General features: G+C 31.1%; 1 protein-coding gene across 1 annotated transcript in view; it reads left to right on the forward strand.

Moving 5' to 3' along the window:
• Positions 1 to 99: 99 nt before the first annotated feature.
• The window catches only part of LOC132716900 (uncharacterized), a gene marked incomplete at its 5' end in the record, with an annotated part of 51,704 nt that continues 33,623 nt past the window's right edge, over positions 100 to 18,180 (forward strand). Inside the window, 6 exons of the mRNA XM_060700235.1 lie at positions 100 to 129; positions 3,085 to 3,123; positions 3,732 to 3,805; positions 4,879 to 4,997; positions 15,963 to 16,054; positions 17,653 to 17,960. Coding sequence (XP_060556218.1) covers positions 100 to 129; positions 3,085 to 3,123; positions 3,732 to 3,805; positions 4,879 to 4,997; positions 15,963 to 16,054; positions 17,653 to 17,960 — 662 coding nt within the window. The remainder of the gene's footprint in view (positions 130 to 3,084; positions 3,124 to 3,731; positions 3,806 to 4,878; positions 4,998 to 15,962; positions 16,055 to 17,652; positions 17,961 to 18,180) is intronic.

The raw sequence follows: 18,180 nt of genomic DNA on the forward strand, positions 1-18,180 counted from the left end.
TCTCTAAAGATTGAGTTTTCAGAACATTATCTGTTCATAATTTCAGAAAGTGTCGGGGTGAATGTTTAATGTTTGTTTGTTCTTTTTTTCTGTTTTAAGTCGTGAACATTGACTATGAACTGGCTACAGGTATGTTCAATAACACTATCATATATATTATTGAAGACATTTTATGGCATGCAATACAAAATATTCTTTACAATCTGAAATGCTTGCATCTTAGTGACAGATTTCTTTATGATCATGATGATCAATTCTGAAGCCATTGCAGTATTGTTTATAATTTAATTACACTCATTTGTAGAATTTATATTTTTACAACAAAAAATATCAAGCTAACTTCAGTCAGAAAGTATAAAAAAAAACGTTCTTTAGGGGAAAATATCAAAATTAAAGTGACATCATGCTCGGTAAGAATAGCTGAATATATCTGACTATTTATTTAAACGATTAACAATTATTATGCAGATTGACCAATATTTGTAAAAAATAATTGGGATAAAGTATAAATCTGCCTCAAAAATAAAAAGACTGCCCACGCTTTTCATGAGTTTTACATAATATGTAAATTCCGATGGATATCTATAGAAAATTCTTTACAGTATGTGAGTTATACTTTTCATGCGAAGTAAATTATAGAATAGATGAGAATTAAGTCAAATGTAATTTTTGAATGACTTTCACCTTTTCATTCACTATATACCCTTGGATGGGCATAATCTCACTTTATTTAAGAGGAGAATAATCTCACTTGTCATAGAATTAATGCTTTATTTCTGATAACTAGGATTTAATAGATAAATAAAAATAATATATGTAATAGAGGTAAACAGAATCCCTAAAGAAAGCCCAACACCGCAAAATTGAAAATATGCAGGCTCGATTTGATTGAGCCTGTTCATGGACGGTACTGGAAAGTGCAAGTTACCGTCCACGCCCCAAGTTAAACCTTTTAATTCCTGACATTCACATTAAAATAGTTGCTGCGTTTGTCTGTATTAAATTTCAGTTCTCCCTTGCCTTAAGGAGAATAACATTTTCAAAGACAAAAATATTATAAGATGATTATGTTAACACCCATAAATCGGTTGCGAGTAGAATAGCTCATTACGGTAAAATGAGCTGTGCGCTATTTTTGACAGGATTCACCTTCAGTAAGTTTTTCGTTATTCATGCAATCGATTGCTGCATAAAAGTATCTCTTTAAATAATGGCATCAAAGAATGTACCTTGTGCATCCAGTTTGAAACAAGCATACGTTGTGGCGCGTTCAATGTTTAGTTTTGGGGTTTGGGAAAAACACAATTGCAATGAAGCTATTTCACACGGAACAAAATGTTTCCTCCTAGCTTGCCAATGCCGCAACCATTTTGTTCAATCTTACCAAATATGAATATTTATAGCTCTAAGAACATTGTATTTTATTGGTAAGTATGTTGGCACAACTAAGACAAACATTATATTTTACACAATTGATGTGTTAATGTAATAAATCGCATTTAATACGTTTTTGTGTTATTTTCCATAAAAGTATATATTCAAATCAGCACGATATACAAGAGGAACGTCATCACAAGATACTTCCTTATTTCATGTCACTTTTTCAATACATAACTTTTTTTGATATCTTTAGCAACCGACTGTTGCAAGAATAACAAATATGGAACGCCTGGACTGTCGTATGTGTAGAATAACTCATATCGTTCTATTGAGTTTGAGAAACAATATGCTCCGTCGAAATCCCAATATGCTGGGTTGAAATTCCAATGTGCTCAGTTATTGAAGTGATTTGTTGTGTGCTTATTACATTTTCTTCAGCCAAGTCTATGTATTGTCGGGTTCATAAGTCGTTATGTTCAGTTCTCAAAACAAACAGGCATGTGGTAACACAATTATGTTGAGTTAAAAAGATGTGTTGTAGTGTGTAAGACTTATAATTCGGTTATAATCATGCTTATCTTTATGTTTAACCATAAAAATTTACAGTTGAGTGGTATAACATGTATCATTTTGTTTGGCTACGACAGTGTATTTTTTGGTGATAATTTCATAATTTTCAGTTGCAATGACATGCTGTCTGGTGCTTTATTCATTTTGTTTAGTCGTGATAAAGGACTGTTGAATGGTACTATCATTATGTTCAGTTAAGATGATATACTGTTCGGTGCAGAGGTCATTATGTTCAGTGGTGAACATAAACTGTTGTGTGATACCGTTGACTCATTATTTCACTACTGAACATAACGACCTCTGTACCGAACAGTATATCATCTTAACTGAACATAATGATAGTACCATTCAACAGTCCTAATAATCTTAACTGAACATAATAAAAGCAACAAGAAACTGTTTTACAGTTCTTTTTCATAACTGAATATAATGACCTTTGTACCGAACGATACGAAGGATTGACTTGACTGAAGACGATATAATCAGCACACAAGAAAATGATGGTACAATTTAACAATATTATTTCACAACTGAACATAATGAATAAAGCACCCAACAGCATGTCATTGCACTTGAAAATAATGAAGGTATCACCCAAAAATACACTGCCTCAACCAAACAAAATGATAAACTACTCAACTGTTTATGTTCATGTTTGAACATAAACAGAAGCGCACCAAATAGCATATTATTATAACCAAACATAATAACTGTAACACCTTACAACATATCTTTTAACTTAATATAATTGTGTTACCACATGCCTGTTTGTTTTAAGAACTGAACATAACGACTAATGCACCCGACAATACATTGTCTTGACTGAATAAAATACAGTCAGCACACAACATAACACTTCAATAACTGAGCACATTAAGATTTCCACCCAGCATATTGGGATTGCCACCAAGCACATTGTATCTCGGAGTCAACAGAATGACCTTTAACCAGGTATATCAGTCATTCTACATTTAAGGCAGTCCAGGCGTTCCATACAAAAACTTACGTTAGTGCAAATCTTGTCAACAAATAACGCATGTAATGAGCTGTTTTACACGCAACCGGTTTACAGTCGTGATATGATGTGTTATTTATAAATGTATTGCTAATCTTTCCTGTTTGTGCGAATTTCAGAATTGATTCTTAACCATACTGAACAAAACCTGCGTAAAGGTAGGATTTAGCATATTGTCTTGAACATCTATACCACACATGTTTGCACGGTTGAAAATGTAAAAGAGTAATAGTGCATATTTGCATTTTACACCTGATAACCTCACATAACACCCGAGGCGAAACTAGGAGTGCTTTTTCAGTTCAAGGGTTGCTTATATGCACTATTGCCCTGATCGTCGTGTTATTTTTTATTATACCGAACAAATATTTTAATGTAATTTTTCATCGCTATGCATATTTACATCGAAAGCCATTCATTAGATATTGATATTGTCTGGGGAGAGAACTAGAATATTACGTTTTCTCAAGTCTATATAGATAAACACCCCTGGGGAATATTGAAAAAAAATGACGGGTTATACAATAGATCGAAATAACACATTGTGGCGTCACATTAGGCTAAAAAAAGTGCTGGAATGCAGCCATTAAATTAACATTTTAAGATATTGTAGACAAATTTATATATTGAAAATGTAAAAACACATATACATGCACTTTTTGATAGAAAGGTGTATAGTTCTTATTTGTAATCGATCATTTTGGGTTAAATCCCTGACATGAACTAAATGCGTTGTCATATTATACGAGTTATTATTTCATTTCAGACTCATACGGATATTATCTGGACTGTCAGCAATTACTGGAAGTTGTAATAATTGAGCTGGATACTTCAAGTTTAGTAAGTATGATTATGCAAATTCTCATCCTTGGTAACCCAGGCTATTTACCGTAAACCATAACATTGAATGTGGTAAATATTGGACACGTACCGTGGGTTCCGACGATGACAAGTACTAAACATTTTTTTCTACCCTGCTATGGCCAAGCATGCAACGTTTTATGAGATACCCGTCTGAACATCTGAGCAGTCTGACCAGGCCTGTACTGTTTGAATCGAATTAATCATTTTTGGAGTGGCGGTGTGGTCTAGTAAATAACGCGTCGGACAAGTAATCGAAACATCAAAGCCCGCATGTGTTCTAGCCCCGTTAGTGGTAAGAGCAGCATGCTTTACATCCATTGATTAGTACTGGTTGATTCTAGGAATGGAATAGACAGTGTTTCAATAAGCTTTTACCTTTTAACACAATCGATCTAACATAAATTTGAATAAACTAAATCATATTGCATTAATTGACCTTCAAAACATTTGAAGAACCTGAAGTTGAAGGTTATATATATCATTATAAACTTTGCTTGTTTTAAATGATTTCACCTTATTCATGGAGAGTGGGACAGCTTCATCATGCATTGCTTAAATAATCGCATTTTACTTTCAATACATCATAAAGCAAATTTTACAATGGCAACAAATAATTTAATTTGAAAGGATGGATTACAGCAGGTTATCAACTTTTTCTGACATAAATATGTCATTCAGTGTGTTATAACCTATTTGTTAACTTTTAAAAAACTAGCGTGTATATATATATTTTGCAAAAAAAGTCTGCGCCTGCTAAACTCATTAGACTTTTATTACTTTATTGAAGAAACGGGTTAACTCCTAGTAATTTTAGAAAGACTTAACTCATTACTGTACTAATTTGACGATATCTCTATAACCCAATACATATACATCTTGTTCCGAGCTGCATGCGGCTATTTAGAAGCTAGCGTTTAATAGCCGCAAAAAACGAAAACATATTTGAAGAATGGTGGTATTGTATACAAAAGTTGTACCTTAAATATTAATTTAATCAATAACATAATTTAAGGATTTTGCTATCGAACATTCACAATCTTTTCTTGTAGCAAGCTACTATTGTCGAGTGTTATGTCAGTGATGTACCACGAGCGACCTCATTGGGGATGTCTAGCTGTAACATTGATAGCGTCACAAAAACCCGTATTCCTGGCAAAATATACCTCAGGTAATAATAACAATAATAATAATTATAACGCCAAAACTGAAATAAGAAAAGGAATCCTTTTAATAATTTGTATGAAATATACTTTTCAGAACAAGATCTTTATGAGCGATTGAACGTAAATTATGTAATTCATTGTGAGAGGAAGCTAAAGATTACACTCATATATAACGGTGTCACGTTGTTAAAGGATTTACACACCATAATTGCTGTGTGGTATTTCACTCTGAAATTGAATTTCAGCCTTAATGTTAATAAAAAAGATCAAATGTTGGTGAACGTATCGGTCTATTTAGTATAATTTGTCCAGTTCTTTTTTGAATTGAGTTTACTTTCTTGATGTATGAGTATGTGTCCTTTCCCCACACCGTATAACAATTATCAAGCACAGGAAGGTTGTAAGCGTTGTAATATATCGTTTTTACTTCATCAGTAAGGTTAAAAATGATATGTTTGAAGATAGCATTTTTTTTTGTATTTACTTTTTTTGCAAACAAAGTCTATTTGATAATGCTAGTTTTATGTATTATCTACATAAATGCCCAATAACTTTTGAACTGTAGCATTTTCAAGAGTTGTATCTTTTACTTTCAGAAGGAGTTTATTACATTTCTTCACCTTTTTTGAAGAAACAATTATCATGCATTTTGTTTTAATTGGGTGCAAAGACATATTCTTAAGGATACACCAATCATTTATATAATTTAAATCTTTTTGTAAATTAGCTTGTATTTCAAGTAAACAGTCACCGGATTGGTAAAGTGTAGAGTCATCCGCATACAAGTCTGTATTAAGATCATTTCGGAGTATAGCTATATCATTTATATAAATCAAAAAAGTAAGGGCCCAAGAATGGATCCTTGGGGAACTACTTGTTTTACCAGTAAAATGTCAGATTTTTAAAAATCTACTTGAACTGTCTGTTTTCTGTTTGATTAATAGGTACGAAAGACAGTTACAGCTTTTTCAGATCAAAATTTCATGATTGACAAGATCAAACGCTTTTCTGAATTCAAGGAAAATAGCACCTTTCATTTTACCATTATCAATATCTTTGATTTAGGCATCAATTGATCTAAGTAATGCTGTATTGCAAGAATTGTTTTTCAAAACCCTGATTGTCTGTCATGTATAATTTTTGTATTTTGAAAAAAATGTCTGAAAACGTGACGCAATATGTCGTTCAAATATTTTTGAGATGGTTGGTTGAATTGAAATTCGGCGATAATTCACAGAAAAGTCTCTACTTCCTTATTTAAACAATTGCAAGACACAAGCTTCCTTAAGTTTATCAGGAAAAATACCAAAATGAATGCTATTATTTATAATAGATGTTATGAAAAAAATAATAGTATCCCCAGAGCTTTTTAAAATTGCGGGGCCAATACCATCAAGGCCTGTAGATTTATTTGTGTTCAATTTTGAAATAATTTGCTTTACTTCCATGGTCTTTATATAAGGAATAGTTATGTATCAATCTTTTATTTTAAAGTGGAAAAAATTGTTTTCAGAAAAAACTGGTTATGGTAATGATATTTGAAATATTGATCAAATATTCGTCTATCCAAAAACCCTAAATTTCTAAATCATTTTCAAAAACTCCATCATTTGTTGTTTTTTTTTATTTTAGACTGAAGTGTTTTTCGTTTAGTTTGATTGATGTTAAAAGCTTCTTTCAAGTTTTTCCATACATACTTTGAGTCCTTATTCTCTTCAGTGGCATTATTAAAGAAATATTTTTCTTAGCCTTTCTAATTAACTCAGTAACTTTGTTTCTTAAAATTTTGTACTGATCGAAATCTCCTTTATTATGGCACTTATTGCGCAAATTTATCGTTTTTTTTAAATTTCATCCGTAAACCAACTAGGTTGGTGCTCCCGTTTTACGCGTTTCGTTTGCGCATGTTTTGCTTATATTAAAACAGAGTAAAAGAAAGTTAAAGAGTTATTTGATTTTGTAATTATTTCAGTATTATCTATACCAGATGTTAAACGATCACGTTGAAAATTTTCTTCACAAAAAGTCAATCTTTATTTTATCACCTTTTGCAACCCATTTTTTGTCAGGTTTAGTTGAATAAACCATGCATAAATGATCAATCTTAGATAGAGATGAGACGAAAGTGTCCTTCATGTTCTAAGTATTATTTGCATATACATTGTATATGATTAATTATAGATGAATTTTTTTGTTGTTCTCGGCGGATGTATTATTAATTGTATTAAACCGATCTTAGTCATTGTGTTCTTCCATTTTGTGTTTCTAAATATATCGTTTCCTGTCCTGGTAAATAAGGGATATTTAAATCGTCCATTATAAAATATTCAATTAGTGAAGTATCGACCATTTCACATTGCTTTTCGTACAAATCAATCCAGGACTGAGGACGATAAATAAAATTTAAAAGGAAGAATTTGCAGTTTGGAACCAGATTGACTCAATATCATTTATTTCAAAGTCTTTTCGACGTTTATATGTAATATCTTTAGAAATGGAAGAAATGATTCCACCACCCTTCCTATTTGATCTATCTCGTCTCTCGCAGTTATTATTTCGTATGTAAACGTAATTATTATTAATATTATCATTTACGGATGTCTCACATAAGCCAATGCTCTTTGGTGATTTTGAATTGTTTAATATTTGTTCAATTTCATCTAACTTTGGTAATAAATGCTGTCTATTGAGATTAGCAATAAAAATGTCTGATTCCATCAAAAAGTAATAAGCTGTCAACTGCATTTTGTATTACTGTTGTTTAGTTGTTTTACATACGTGTGTGTGTTTACTTATTAATAAATTGTTTTTCAGATGCTTCTCAGAACGATTGCGCCCCTGATTAGTGAATTTAGTACATGGCGTTTCTAACAATAGCTCGGAATTATTTATAATATTTGATGTTTTATCTTTATAATTCATATTTTCATCTAAAACATTTGTTGTATATAAGAAGAGTTTGTGATATTGAAAGATCGATTTGCACAAAAGCATTTATCAAATACTATTTCGCATTTAATACATGTCCTATTTTAAATATTAAGTGAGATTTGAGTTTTCAAAATAGTTTCATTAGAACCGATAGATATATTAGTTTGAAAATCGCCATAAAGATCTTGTTTCAATATAGATTTATAAGTATTTACCTCATTATAAATACAGTTGTATGTTTCAAATTGTTGATTTTCAAAATTTCAGTTCCTGTCGGATATTTCCTAATTCCTATTTATTCTAACGCTATTCTGTCCATAATAATAATTTTCACTTCCGGGTCTTCTGTCGTTTGCAAATACACTTCAGGGTCTGGTGTGGCGAACAATATTATTAAGTGAAGTTTCACTCCAAGTTTGGTCATAGAACCTACGTCTAGAAAAGTTGTCAACCTTTTCATGTCTGTTTAAATTATATTGTCTGTATCTCGGACTGCCTGCACATAAGTTTTCTTTTCCATAGTATCTCGACCGCATTTCTCCATTAGCATGATTCCATTTCCTTTTTACGATGTATACGCACCGATTTTTTGCTGCTACGAGTGCCTTGGATCAATATATATTGTGATGTATCCCATATCTAGCTAAATAGTGATTCACTATTTTACCGTCTCCATAAACGAACGATGAATATGTGTCTATAAGTTCAGCACCTGTTTTAATACAGATGTCCCGCACAATTTGTTTTGTATAACGTAAAATCAGCGTCGAGCCGCGGCAAAATCGTGCAGAGATGCACTTTGCATTTGTGATGTTGAATAGAGCGAGCGAGTTCTTAGAGTTTTGCATGTGACGTATCAGGGCGTTTTTCTGAATTGACGTCATTTTCCCAACAAAAATAATGATGTGTTTGTATCGAAAGTGTTTTTATTTACAACATTTCAGCTACTGATTCTATTTAATAAAATTATTGTATGAAAGCTGCATCGCATTTATGTATAATTATAGGTAAATGTTTTGTGTTTGTTTAAATTATGATAATATGAGATTAACATGCAAAGCTGAGGACAATACTGAATTATTTTGAACGAGTACACATCTGTCAAACTATAATTGAAGAGGCGTAAGCCGAGTGTGACTTAGTGTGACTTAGGTTTTGCAGCTGTGTATGAGTCCAATACAATCAATACTTTTCTTAACAATGTATAATGATCCCTTCACGTCACCCCACCTTTTCTGATACGTTGACATAAAATATTTACTATAGTTACAACAATGGTTTGATTTGGAGTTTTTTTACTATAACAATGAAAACATGAGTAGAAAGGGGTTGATGTTGATTTGATGAACCTTTTGAACTCTGGAAATTGAAGAAAACAAGGCTATATGGGTGTTTGTTTTTTTGTGATAAATTTACATATATTTCATATAGAACAGAACGAATATGACAGCTATTTCATGTCCGTTTTTTGTGTTGACAAACACTTTATAGGTGTAGCAAAGGCACACTGAATATTAAGTTAATGAGTGCCACCGCGAGAGCTAAATACCGATGCACGAGTCGATGCATTTGGCCCTCTGTCTCAGTATGCCACACTCTTTTTCCTTAGAAGACGTCATTAGCAATAAATTACCGAAACCAAACTATTTTGCAAGTTTGTTAAACAGGCGAGACGACCAGATGACTGTAAATGTGTATTGTTTAGCCCTTATACATACTAAACACTCTAATACTCTGAAGTAAAGGGGACACTTTATAACAAACAACAACAACAACAACAAATTTTATTAGCAAATATCGAAAAAAATTTGCCTTTGGCTTATGAACAGAAAAAATACTTCAAATATTGATCATATATACAAACATATACATCAATTTTACATGAAGCTATATTTATCAACAAATATACATAATTATATATTCATAGTGATCAGAAAAAGTGTACAATTATAAGACATCATATCTAACAGTATATGCTTCTTTAAGATATTTACACATATTCAATACAGTTTTTTAACCCATCATACGGTTGAATAAATTAAGATTTGGCCACGAAATATGAGGCATGTATTTGGTACGAATATTTGAATATATTTGACAGGTCATTAGAAAGTGGTACTCTCTTCCAATTACATTACAATTGCAATAATCGACAAATTCTATATATTCTATCAGTTCCTATGTGTCTCCCAGTTTCGATAGCTAGCGAGTGCGCTGTTAACCTGAAACAAGTAAATAGTTTCCTCAAAATTTAATAGTCATTTTCAATAAAATCAAGATATTTTTCATAACCAAATACTTTTTTGAATTTCACATAATAATCGAGTTTATACATACTACGAAAAGAACCACTCCATTCTTGCTTAAACTGATATCTTAATCTGCGTTTTAAGAAAGTCATAGAAAATTGTACCAAATATAGCCGTACCCGAGAGAATCAAGAAGCGATTTAACATGTTTTGCCCAAAATTTGCAATTTTGATTGTATGATTCTTGATATTGCAGTTGAAAAATAAATAAGCGAACTTTTATTTCTGTTTTGTCTTTCTTCCAAAGATTCAAAACTCTCTCTTTACATAAAATCGATATCGGATATCTTCTCCAAGTACTAGACATTTTAACACCTAGAATCTTTGTACAGAACTTCATTTGAATTCTATCCAGAACTTATGTCTTGTAAATACCAAAAACATCAGCACAATATAGTTGTATTGGTTCTACCATCCTGTCAAAGATCAATAGATTAGTCTTAACATCAAACTTTATTCTTGGGAAGATTGAATAAAGGCTGTTTACAGCTTTTAATGTGTGCTCTGATAAAGATTTCATTGCATCAGTCAAAGACCCATTTTACTTAAAGTTAACTCCAAGGTCACTGACCCTATAGTCTGTACCTTTCATTTTGTCATACATTGATTGTTTAATGAAACGTGTGTCAGGATGAAAGTTGAACTTCGCAACTATAGGATATTTTTGCATGCAGTATGTTTGTCTAAGCGATGTGCTCTATCAAATGTAATGGTTTCTGGCGCATTCTTAATTTGAAGCTTTGTTTGACGAACATTTCCTACCCTTCGGTCTTCAATTGTATTTTCCTCCGGGAATCCAAAGTATAGCAAATTGTCTCTCATTGACGTTGCTTGCAAATCGTCCTCTTCCTCATAAATCCACTGATTTTCATATTTAAGAGTGTCAACGTTTTTACGAACGCTGTCATTTTGGATTTTGCTCCCTCTTATCGTTTTGTCAATTTGGTCTTATTTTTGCTTAAGGGTGTCACAGAAGATTGAATCATATTAACGACTTGCTTCTGTTTCATTTAACTTGCGCCGTTGCTCAACCAAATCGGATTCAAAGCTAGATATTCGTCTTTACAAAGAACCTTCTTTTTCGTCAATGCGCGTCACCCGTTTTTCAGAATTGTCTAATTTTCTCGTTGATCCATTGATTCCAGCTTATCCATTATCATTTTGGTTATAATTAGAACTAGGGGTACTGGTGTATTGTGTATTGGCTGTTGAGCAGGTGTTGTAAACGAATAATGAGAAGACACTTGATACGACTGGTTTTGAAGACTACTGTTCATCCTCGGGATATTGTTCATTGCATACCCATTGTTCATGTTTCGATTTTGGGGACTACAGTTAATATTTGCCTGATGTGTATAAGCGTTCATAAGTACATATATCCCTGTTGAAACATTTTAGTATTGGGTGAAACTTCACACTTAGCAAATATTTTACCTCGTGAGTTTCGCTCAGTTGGGTTGGTGATATTTGCGAAACAGATCTCTTTTGTGATCTTGGACGTCCAGCATTCCTCTTCTCTGACTTTTCACCAATTTAAATCTTACACATAATATAATTCCATGTGCTCTCTTGCTTATTGACTATAACAATCCCTATTTTAATCCATCATAAATATAATAATTTCAGTTTATTTATATTTATTAACAGTTTTCTGACCACTATTTTCACGCATGCGCACTTACAACATTACACTAAAATTCAAAATTCTGAAAAGTTTAAAGAACTTTTGCGATAGCATCCAAAATACATATGTACACTTTCTTTAATCTTAAAGAAATTATGCATAACATCGTTAAATAACTACTTTATATAATATATTTATTTAAAACGGAAAAAAACCACATTACATCAATTGTTCTCTGATTGTTCTCCGTAATTAATAAATATTGAACATGTCAGACGTTTATCGTCGTTTTTTAATCATTGATATTTACCATATAATTTTGTACAAAAGTGACCGATATCAGATCTATATTCATGTTTTTCATCGCATAATATATTTGTATTGTTGATATATCGTGATGTGACAAATTGTAGATATAAACATGCAAGACTCATTTTAATATTCGAAATTCCGAACAATTGCAGATAAAACATTCGATTCGTCTTTCTTAGTTTTAACAAATATAATAAAGATATACATAATGTTTTAAATGAAAAGGGTCATGTTATTGAAGCCTAACTATAATTATGTTTGAATTATTATACATTTTCTTAGAGTTCAACAAATTCAGATTCATGACACATGTTTCAGAAAAGTCTATGTTATTAGGAATTGTTCCTTATTCCTTTAATTAAACAAAAACCATCCACACATCAAACAATTCGTATAAGCGCCCATCAGCTTTTATTTTTTGTTGGAAAAACAATTGTGTGTTGTTCAAACTAAGTATTTCAGTAACTTAATCTTTGGCAAGTGCATTATATCACTATGGAGAACGGAGGTATATAGAGATTTACCACCTTAATTCCTAACATGAAATGATTAATCTAAGAATAACATATTTTAACTTAAGAAAAGGTGAAGGCTGCTTAAACGTAACCATGTAGCATTTCAGCCAAAAATAAGACCCAACCTCAAACGAAGTCCTTCAAAAAAAGACATTTGCATATTTGTTAACTATTATATATTTGTTGCTACAGGAAAAAAGGTCCTAAAAATTGTATAAAATGTTTTAAAATTTCACGTATTGAAATCATGTGAGTTTTAACTTACTCTACGCAAATATGGTCATTAAAAAGTAACACATAATTACACAAGCATGCTTTATTTAATCTAAAACACTTAAACAAAAGTTCATTACATTAAAAAGCCGCAACACTACATAATTTATACATTATCATTCAGACTGGTATTAAACATTAATAATAAATTAATAATTTCCTCGCAAAGGGTAAATATACAATGTATGTACAAAATTTATTATAAAAAGACATTTTAAAATAAAATGAATCTTCTTCACGTTAATACACTGTAAACATACTATGTCATTACATCATATTCATAAAGTCGGACAACACTAGACATGTGCATATTGTCCTGCTTATATACAATGCTAAATTTATGTCTCAACTGTTGCGGTTGGTGCTATTGATCCCTTTTCACAGAGACACGTTGTATTGCATCTTTAAAAGTTGTTACAACATAAGATGATAATTAAAATAAGCGAACTTTCCAATCTGCCTTTTTAATGAAACAATTTTATGTCAAACTGAAAATGTAGGTACTATAGTGTAAAGTAAGCTAGGGTTGTATATTTAGATTAATACTTCTACATGTATATTTAATTATCTACAAATAAATCATACATAATTGAGGCACGTTAAGCCTTTGCAATGAATATATTTTTTCTTTAGTAATCATATATCATGTAATATTGTCATAACGGAATTAAAGCATGTAAATAATCACGTAAAAGAAGCACTGTGAGACATTATAATGTGCCAAATAGTTAGGAAAAACTGAACAAAATGGCACCTTGGCTTCCATACAAAAACTAAATCGGCAGTTTGGGTCGAGTGTTTAAGGTCCCTGACTTCAAAACACTTTCTTCTTACCACTGTAGTTTCGAGTACTGGCTAGATTTTGGAGTTTATTATGTGGCAAAGCTATCACCAACCAGTTTATTGAATATTGGTGGTTGTAGGCGCTTAAAATAACATATAAGAGACAGTTAACGTATTCCATGACACCAGTAAAGCTTGAAATGACATGAAAGCAAACAAAAAAACTGTTATCATTTTACTAATTCCTAGAATGTAAAAGTTAAAGATGAGTCATATTTCAGTCAATGAGAAATGCACTGCTTTGGGAAATTTTAAGGGTACATTAAACATAAAACACTTTTAAAAGAAAAATATTTAGCCTGTACACATGTGGATTCCTTGTAGAAAGGTTATCTATGCAGCAGCACACGAAACTGAATCTGTTACAGCAACAGTGTATCTAAAATATAAACAGTTTTCTTTGATTTACCTGTTAAAGTTTTTTAAAAAATGATAGACATTTTCAAAAAGGGTATATTTAGCTTCTCTCAACTTGGATATGGAAAACTCATGCCACATCCAATCAGCGTATCAATTTATGTTCGACAAAACGTATAAGCCCGGCATCAGGCTGTTACCTCTCGCTTATTATTGATTTCTTTGATATCAATATTCCCATATATTAATTAATCTTTAACCCTTCCTCTGAAAATAAAATATATAAAAATCCAAAAACATTATCAAAAAAAAGTATTAAAATGATATAATAGGAAACGCCTTGCCTTAGATAATGTTTGTATGAGTAAACCCTTTTGTATGTGCATCTAGTATATCGTTAATAATGCTGTGAGATAATGATGTAAATTTATGTTGGTATATCACTTTCTGTTGTATTTACCTACCTGAAAGACACCAGATTGGTTTTTTCACATTCATTTAAAAGATATAATTAAAATGCCATTTTCCTCTCAAAATCCACCCCCTTTGTGAATTAGTCACGTGCACATCCATCTTCTAACTCATTACGCAACAACTCCTCTATAAATGCTGAAAACCACATGGAAACCATTAATTAAATATATATACAACTGGCTATGGTATCATAAGGGTAGATTAAGTCCAAGAAGAGAGGTCCAAGCTAAACAGCATTCGGAAGAAAACATTTTAAACTAATTTAATATGTTTAAAAAAGAACTAAATGTTTTAAAATGGGAATGCAATTTTTAAGTCTGGTTTGTTAACACCTCATTTTATTTTTTCTCCGAATATGTCATCCTAGTATTTTAGTAAATTTTGTTTTTAAAACATTTTAGTAAGTGAAATCTATTGCATTTTGACAATAGAATTAGATTATAATACTTATCCAAATTGTCCAGATTGACTGAATAACACATAGTTACAAACATAAGATATTAAACTTTCTTAAGAAGTAAAAGTAATGTATAAAGTACCAGTCACAACCTCCTCATTAATAGGCAATATTTTTAGCTTGATAACACCATGTTTGGATACGCTTTCTATTTTCATGTAAATTACTGAAATATAAACATTTCGTTTAGAAATGCATTATGTATTACAAAATACGTTTTATTTACACGAAGTGAACATATTATTTGATTTCATTATGATTTCCACAATTCATAAAACATGACAACTCTTTGAAAAAAGTCAAATTTAACATTTCAAAAAAACCTTAGACGTTCGTGATTTTGGTCACAATATGCTTCCATAGAACAATGTAGGAAAGAAAAAAAAATAACTTGTGCATATACATACTAAAATATATGGTCATTTCTGCGTCATTTTAGATAACTGCACAAAAGGAAACAAAGTATAACAATGAGTTAAAGATAAACACTCTTTTAATCATAATCTCTGTTACAGATTGTGTTTAAAATCACAAAATCATATGATACATTTTGTCATTTGCATAATCGACTGCTTGGTGGACAATTATATTTATCCACAAACATATTTTCCCATAACATTTATAAAGCAGAATATAAAAATGTCTAAAATAACTCACCTTTGCCGGTCTAATCTTTATGATTGATTTTTCAGAACTTGGCAAGAGGAGGACCTTTTTTCTCAAAATGTTAATAATTTATCTAATCGAGAAAACATTTTTGAAGAAATAAGTTTTACCACATTTTTATTACGACTGGTCTGTATCATATAAACATCTTGAAAAAAATCGCTCTTAAACGATATTTAGTATTATATTATTAAATCGTTAAATTTCAGGAGGACACGAGGTCGATTTTTCAGGTTTAACTTCGATAAAAAGATATACGGGAACGTGTCGTATAAGATATTTATATCAAGTATAGACGCACGTACGTATACTATCTAAAATTATAAAAAGAAAAACTCAAATGTATAGAGTCTTTTGTGTAGAGTGATGTATTTAAGTACTATACCATGATTTTGCATGCTAGAACATAAGTATTAAAGTCTAATTAAAGTGGATTGGTCTGCAATGGGAACATCTTCCATAAGTACATTGGGGGAAAATATTGAAAGTGTAAGTGATATTTAGTATATAAACAGTGATACTGCTGAGATTTATTATTTGCTATGATATGTAAAATCCGATCACCAAGTGCCAGATAAACTTACCAACAACATAAATATATAATGTGTTCGTGGTTTGTTATCACGTACAATATTTTATACTATTTAAATGATTGTTTATGTTATTACATACCTTCCTTTGTTGACCAATTCACTTAAAGGCCGTTATGACTCAGAAATTATTTTAGTTTATTTTTCAAAAGTTTTGTAATATCGGTGTACTTTCATAGTATCCTAAAAGTTATTAATTGGACCATTACCTTAACCGTCTTTTTCATCTGAAGCTGTTTAGGCAATAAGTACAGTTACAGTGAATGAGTATTCTGTATTGAAGTCCAAATACTACTTTGTTCATGACACAATGATTCACATTTATTGCTATTTTCTTCAAATTTAAAGTATGTAGCATTCTCTAAACGGTTATATAGACATTATAAAATTCACGTGAATCCTTTCTAAATTAGTAAACAAATATTTGTTTCTTAAGCATAATGTGTCTTTAATACTGCTAACTGAATCACAGGGATAAACAAATGTAACCTGATTTACTTATTAGATGTTAACAACCTTTTTGCGCAATTTCTTAATGGTTTTATGTCATAAATCTGATGCTTAAATGAAAACTTATCAACATTGTATGTTTCGAAAAGCATTATTTGTTAAGACATTACCGACTAAATTATTTCATGTAAATAATAATAAAATCTAAGCCAGTTTTTCTTTTCAATAAAAAATAAATGCTTAGTTTACCATTTAATTATAATGTATAGAAACATTTGCTGTAATAATAATAATAGTAATAATGGATGTGATGAAATTGTTTAAGAAGTATAATTATAAACATATACAAAACTTCACTTAAATCCATGTTACATCCTTAATTACATCATACAGGGCACACTCGTCTGCTTCATGTTACAAACGTTTACAATCAAGTAATATGTATAAAAGAAGTTATTTCTATAAAATGGATATATTGCTTCAATAAACCATTATTATGTGATGTGACATTCTTATGGTGACAGGTGACATTTGCAGTATTATTTCATCTTGTGGCCACGACTTATTATCTTGTGTTGACAACTTACTATCTTATGGCAACGACTTATTATATTGTGTTCACCACTTATTATCTTGTTGCCTCAAGGTATTATCTCGTGGTCACGACATATAATGGTGTGACCACTACTTATTAGCACATAAAAAATTGTGGCCAAAAGGTAAAATAATACTGCAAATGTAACATCTGTGCTACCATACATTCGGATATAATCTAGTTAAGTCTATTATTCAAGTATATTTGTGAAATTGTTGTTTTTCTGATTCAGTTAATTCTTATATTTATTTCTCTAACATTTAGAAAACGGTGAGCCATGTTTTGAAAGTATTGATGTACAAGAGACCCAGGTATCCGGCAGTTATGTTTCATATTCTCGAGTGAAACGTCTATTTGTTAAGAATCATAAATCGAGGTACACGATCAGACCCACGATCAGACCCCCGATCAGGCCCACGATCACGATCAGGCCCACGATCAGGCCCACGGTCAAGCCTATAGATGAGGTCCAAGATAAGGTCCAAGATGAGGTCCAAGAGGTGGTCCAAGATGAGAGGTCAAAGATTATTTGTTGGGTTCAGGACTTAACAGACCTGACACCTTGGATACTGGTTTGTTGAATTCATTCTGTATACTTAAACAACTGAGAACAATGATAATGTATTCATAGATTAATGATTATTCATGATTTAACTTAAAAAAGTATGTCGATGTATATTTTTATCAACATAATAACTATATAAAGAAATGTTCTCAATGGCTAATTATTAGTTAATATATATTCGTAAAAGTTATGCCAGGTTGATATAATGCTTTCTAAATAAAATAACT

This window comes from Ruditapes philippinarum, unplaced genomic scaffold (genome assembly GCF_026571515.1).
Source record: "Ruditapes philippinarum isolate M1 unplaced genomic scaffold, ASM2657151v2 ctg6618_1_1_1_1, whole genome shotgun sequence".
Taxonomy (NCBI): Eukaryota; Metazoa; Mollusca; class Bivalvia; order Venerida; family Veneridae; genus Ruditapes; species Ruditapes philippinarum.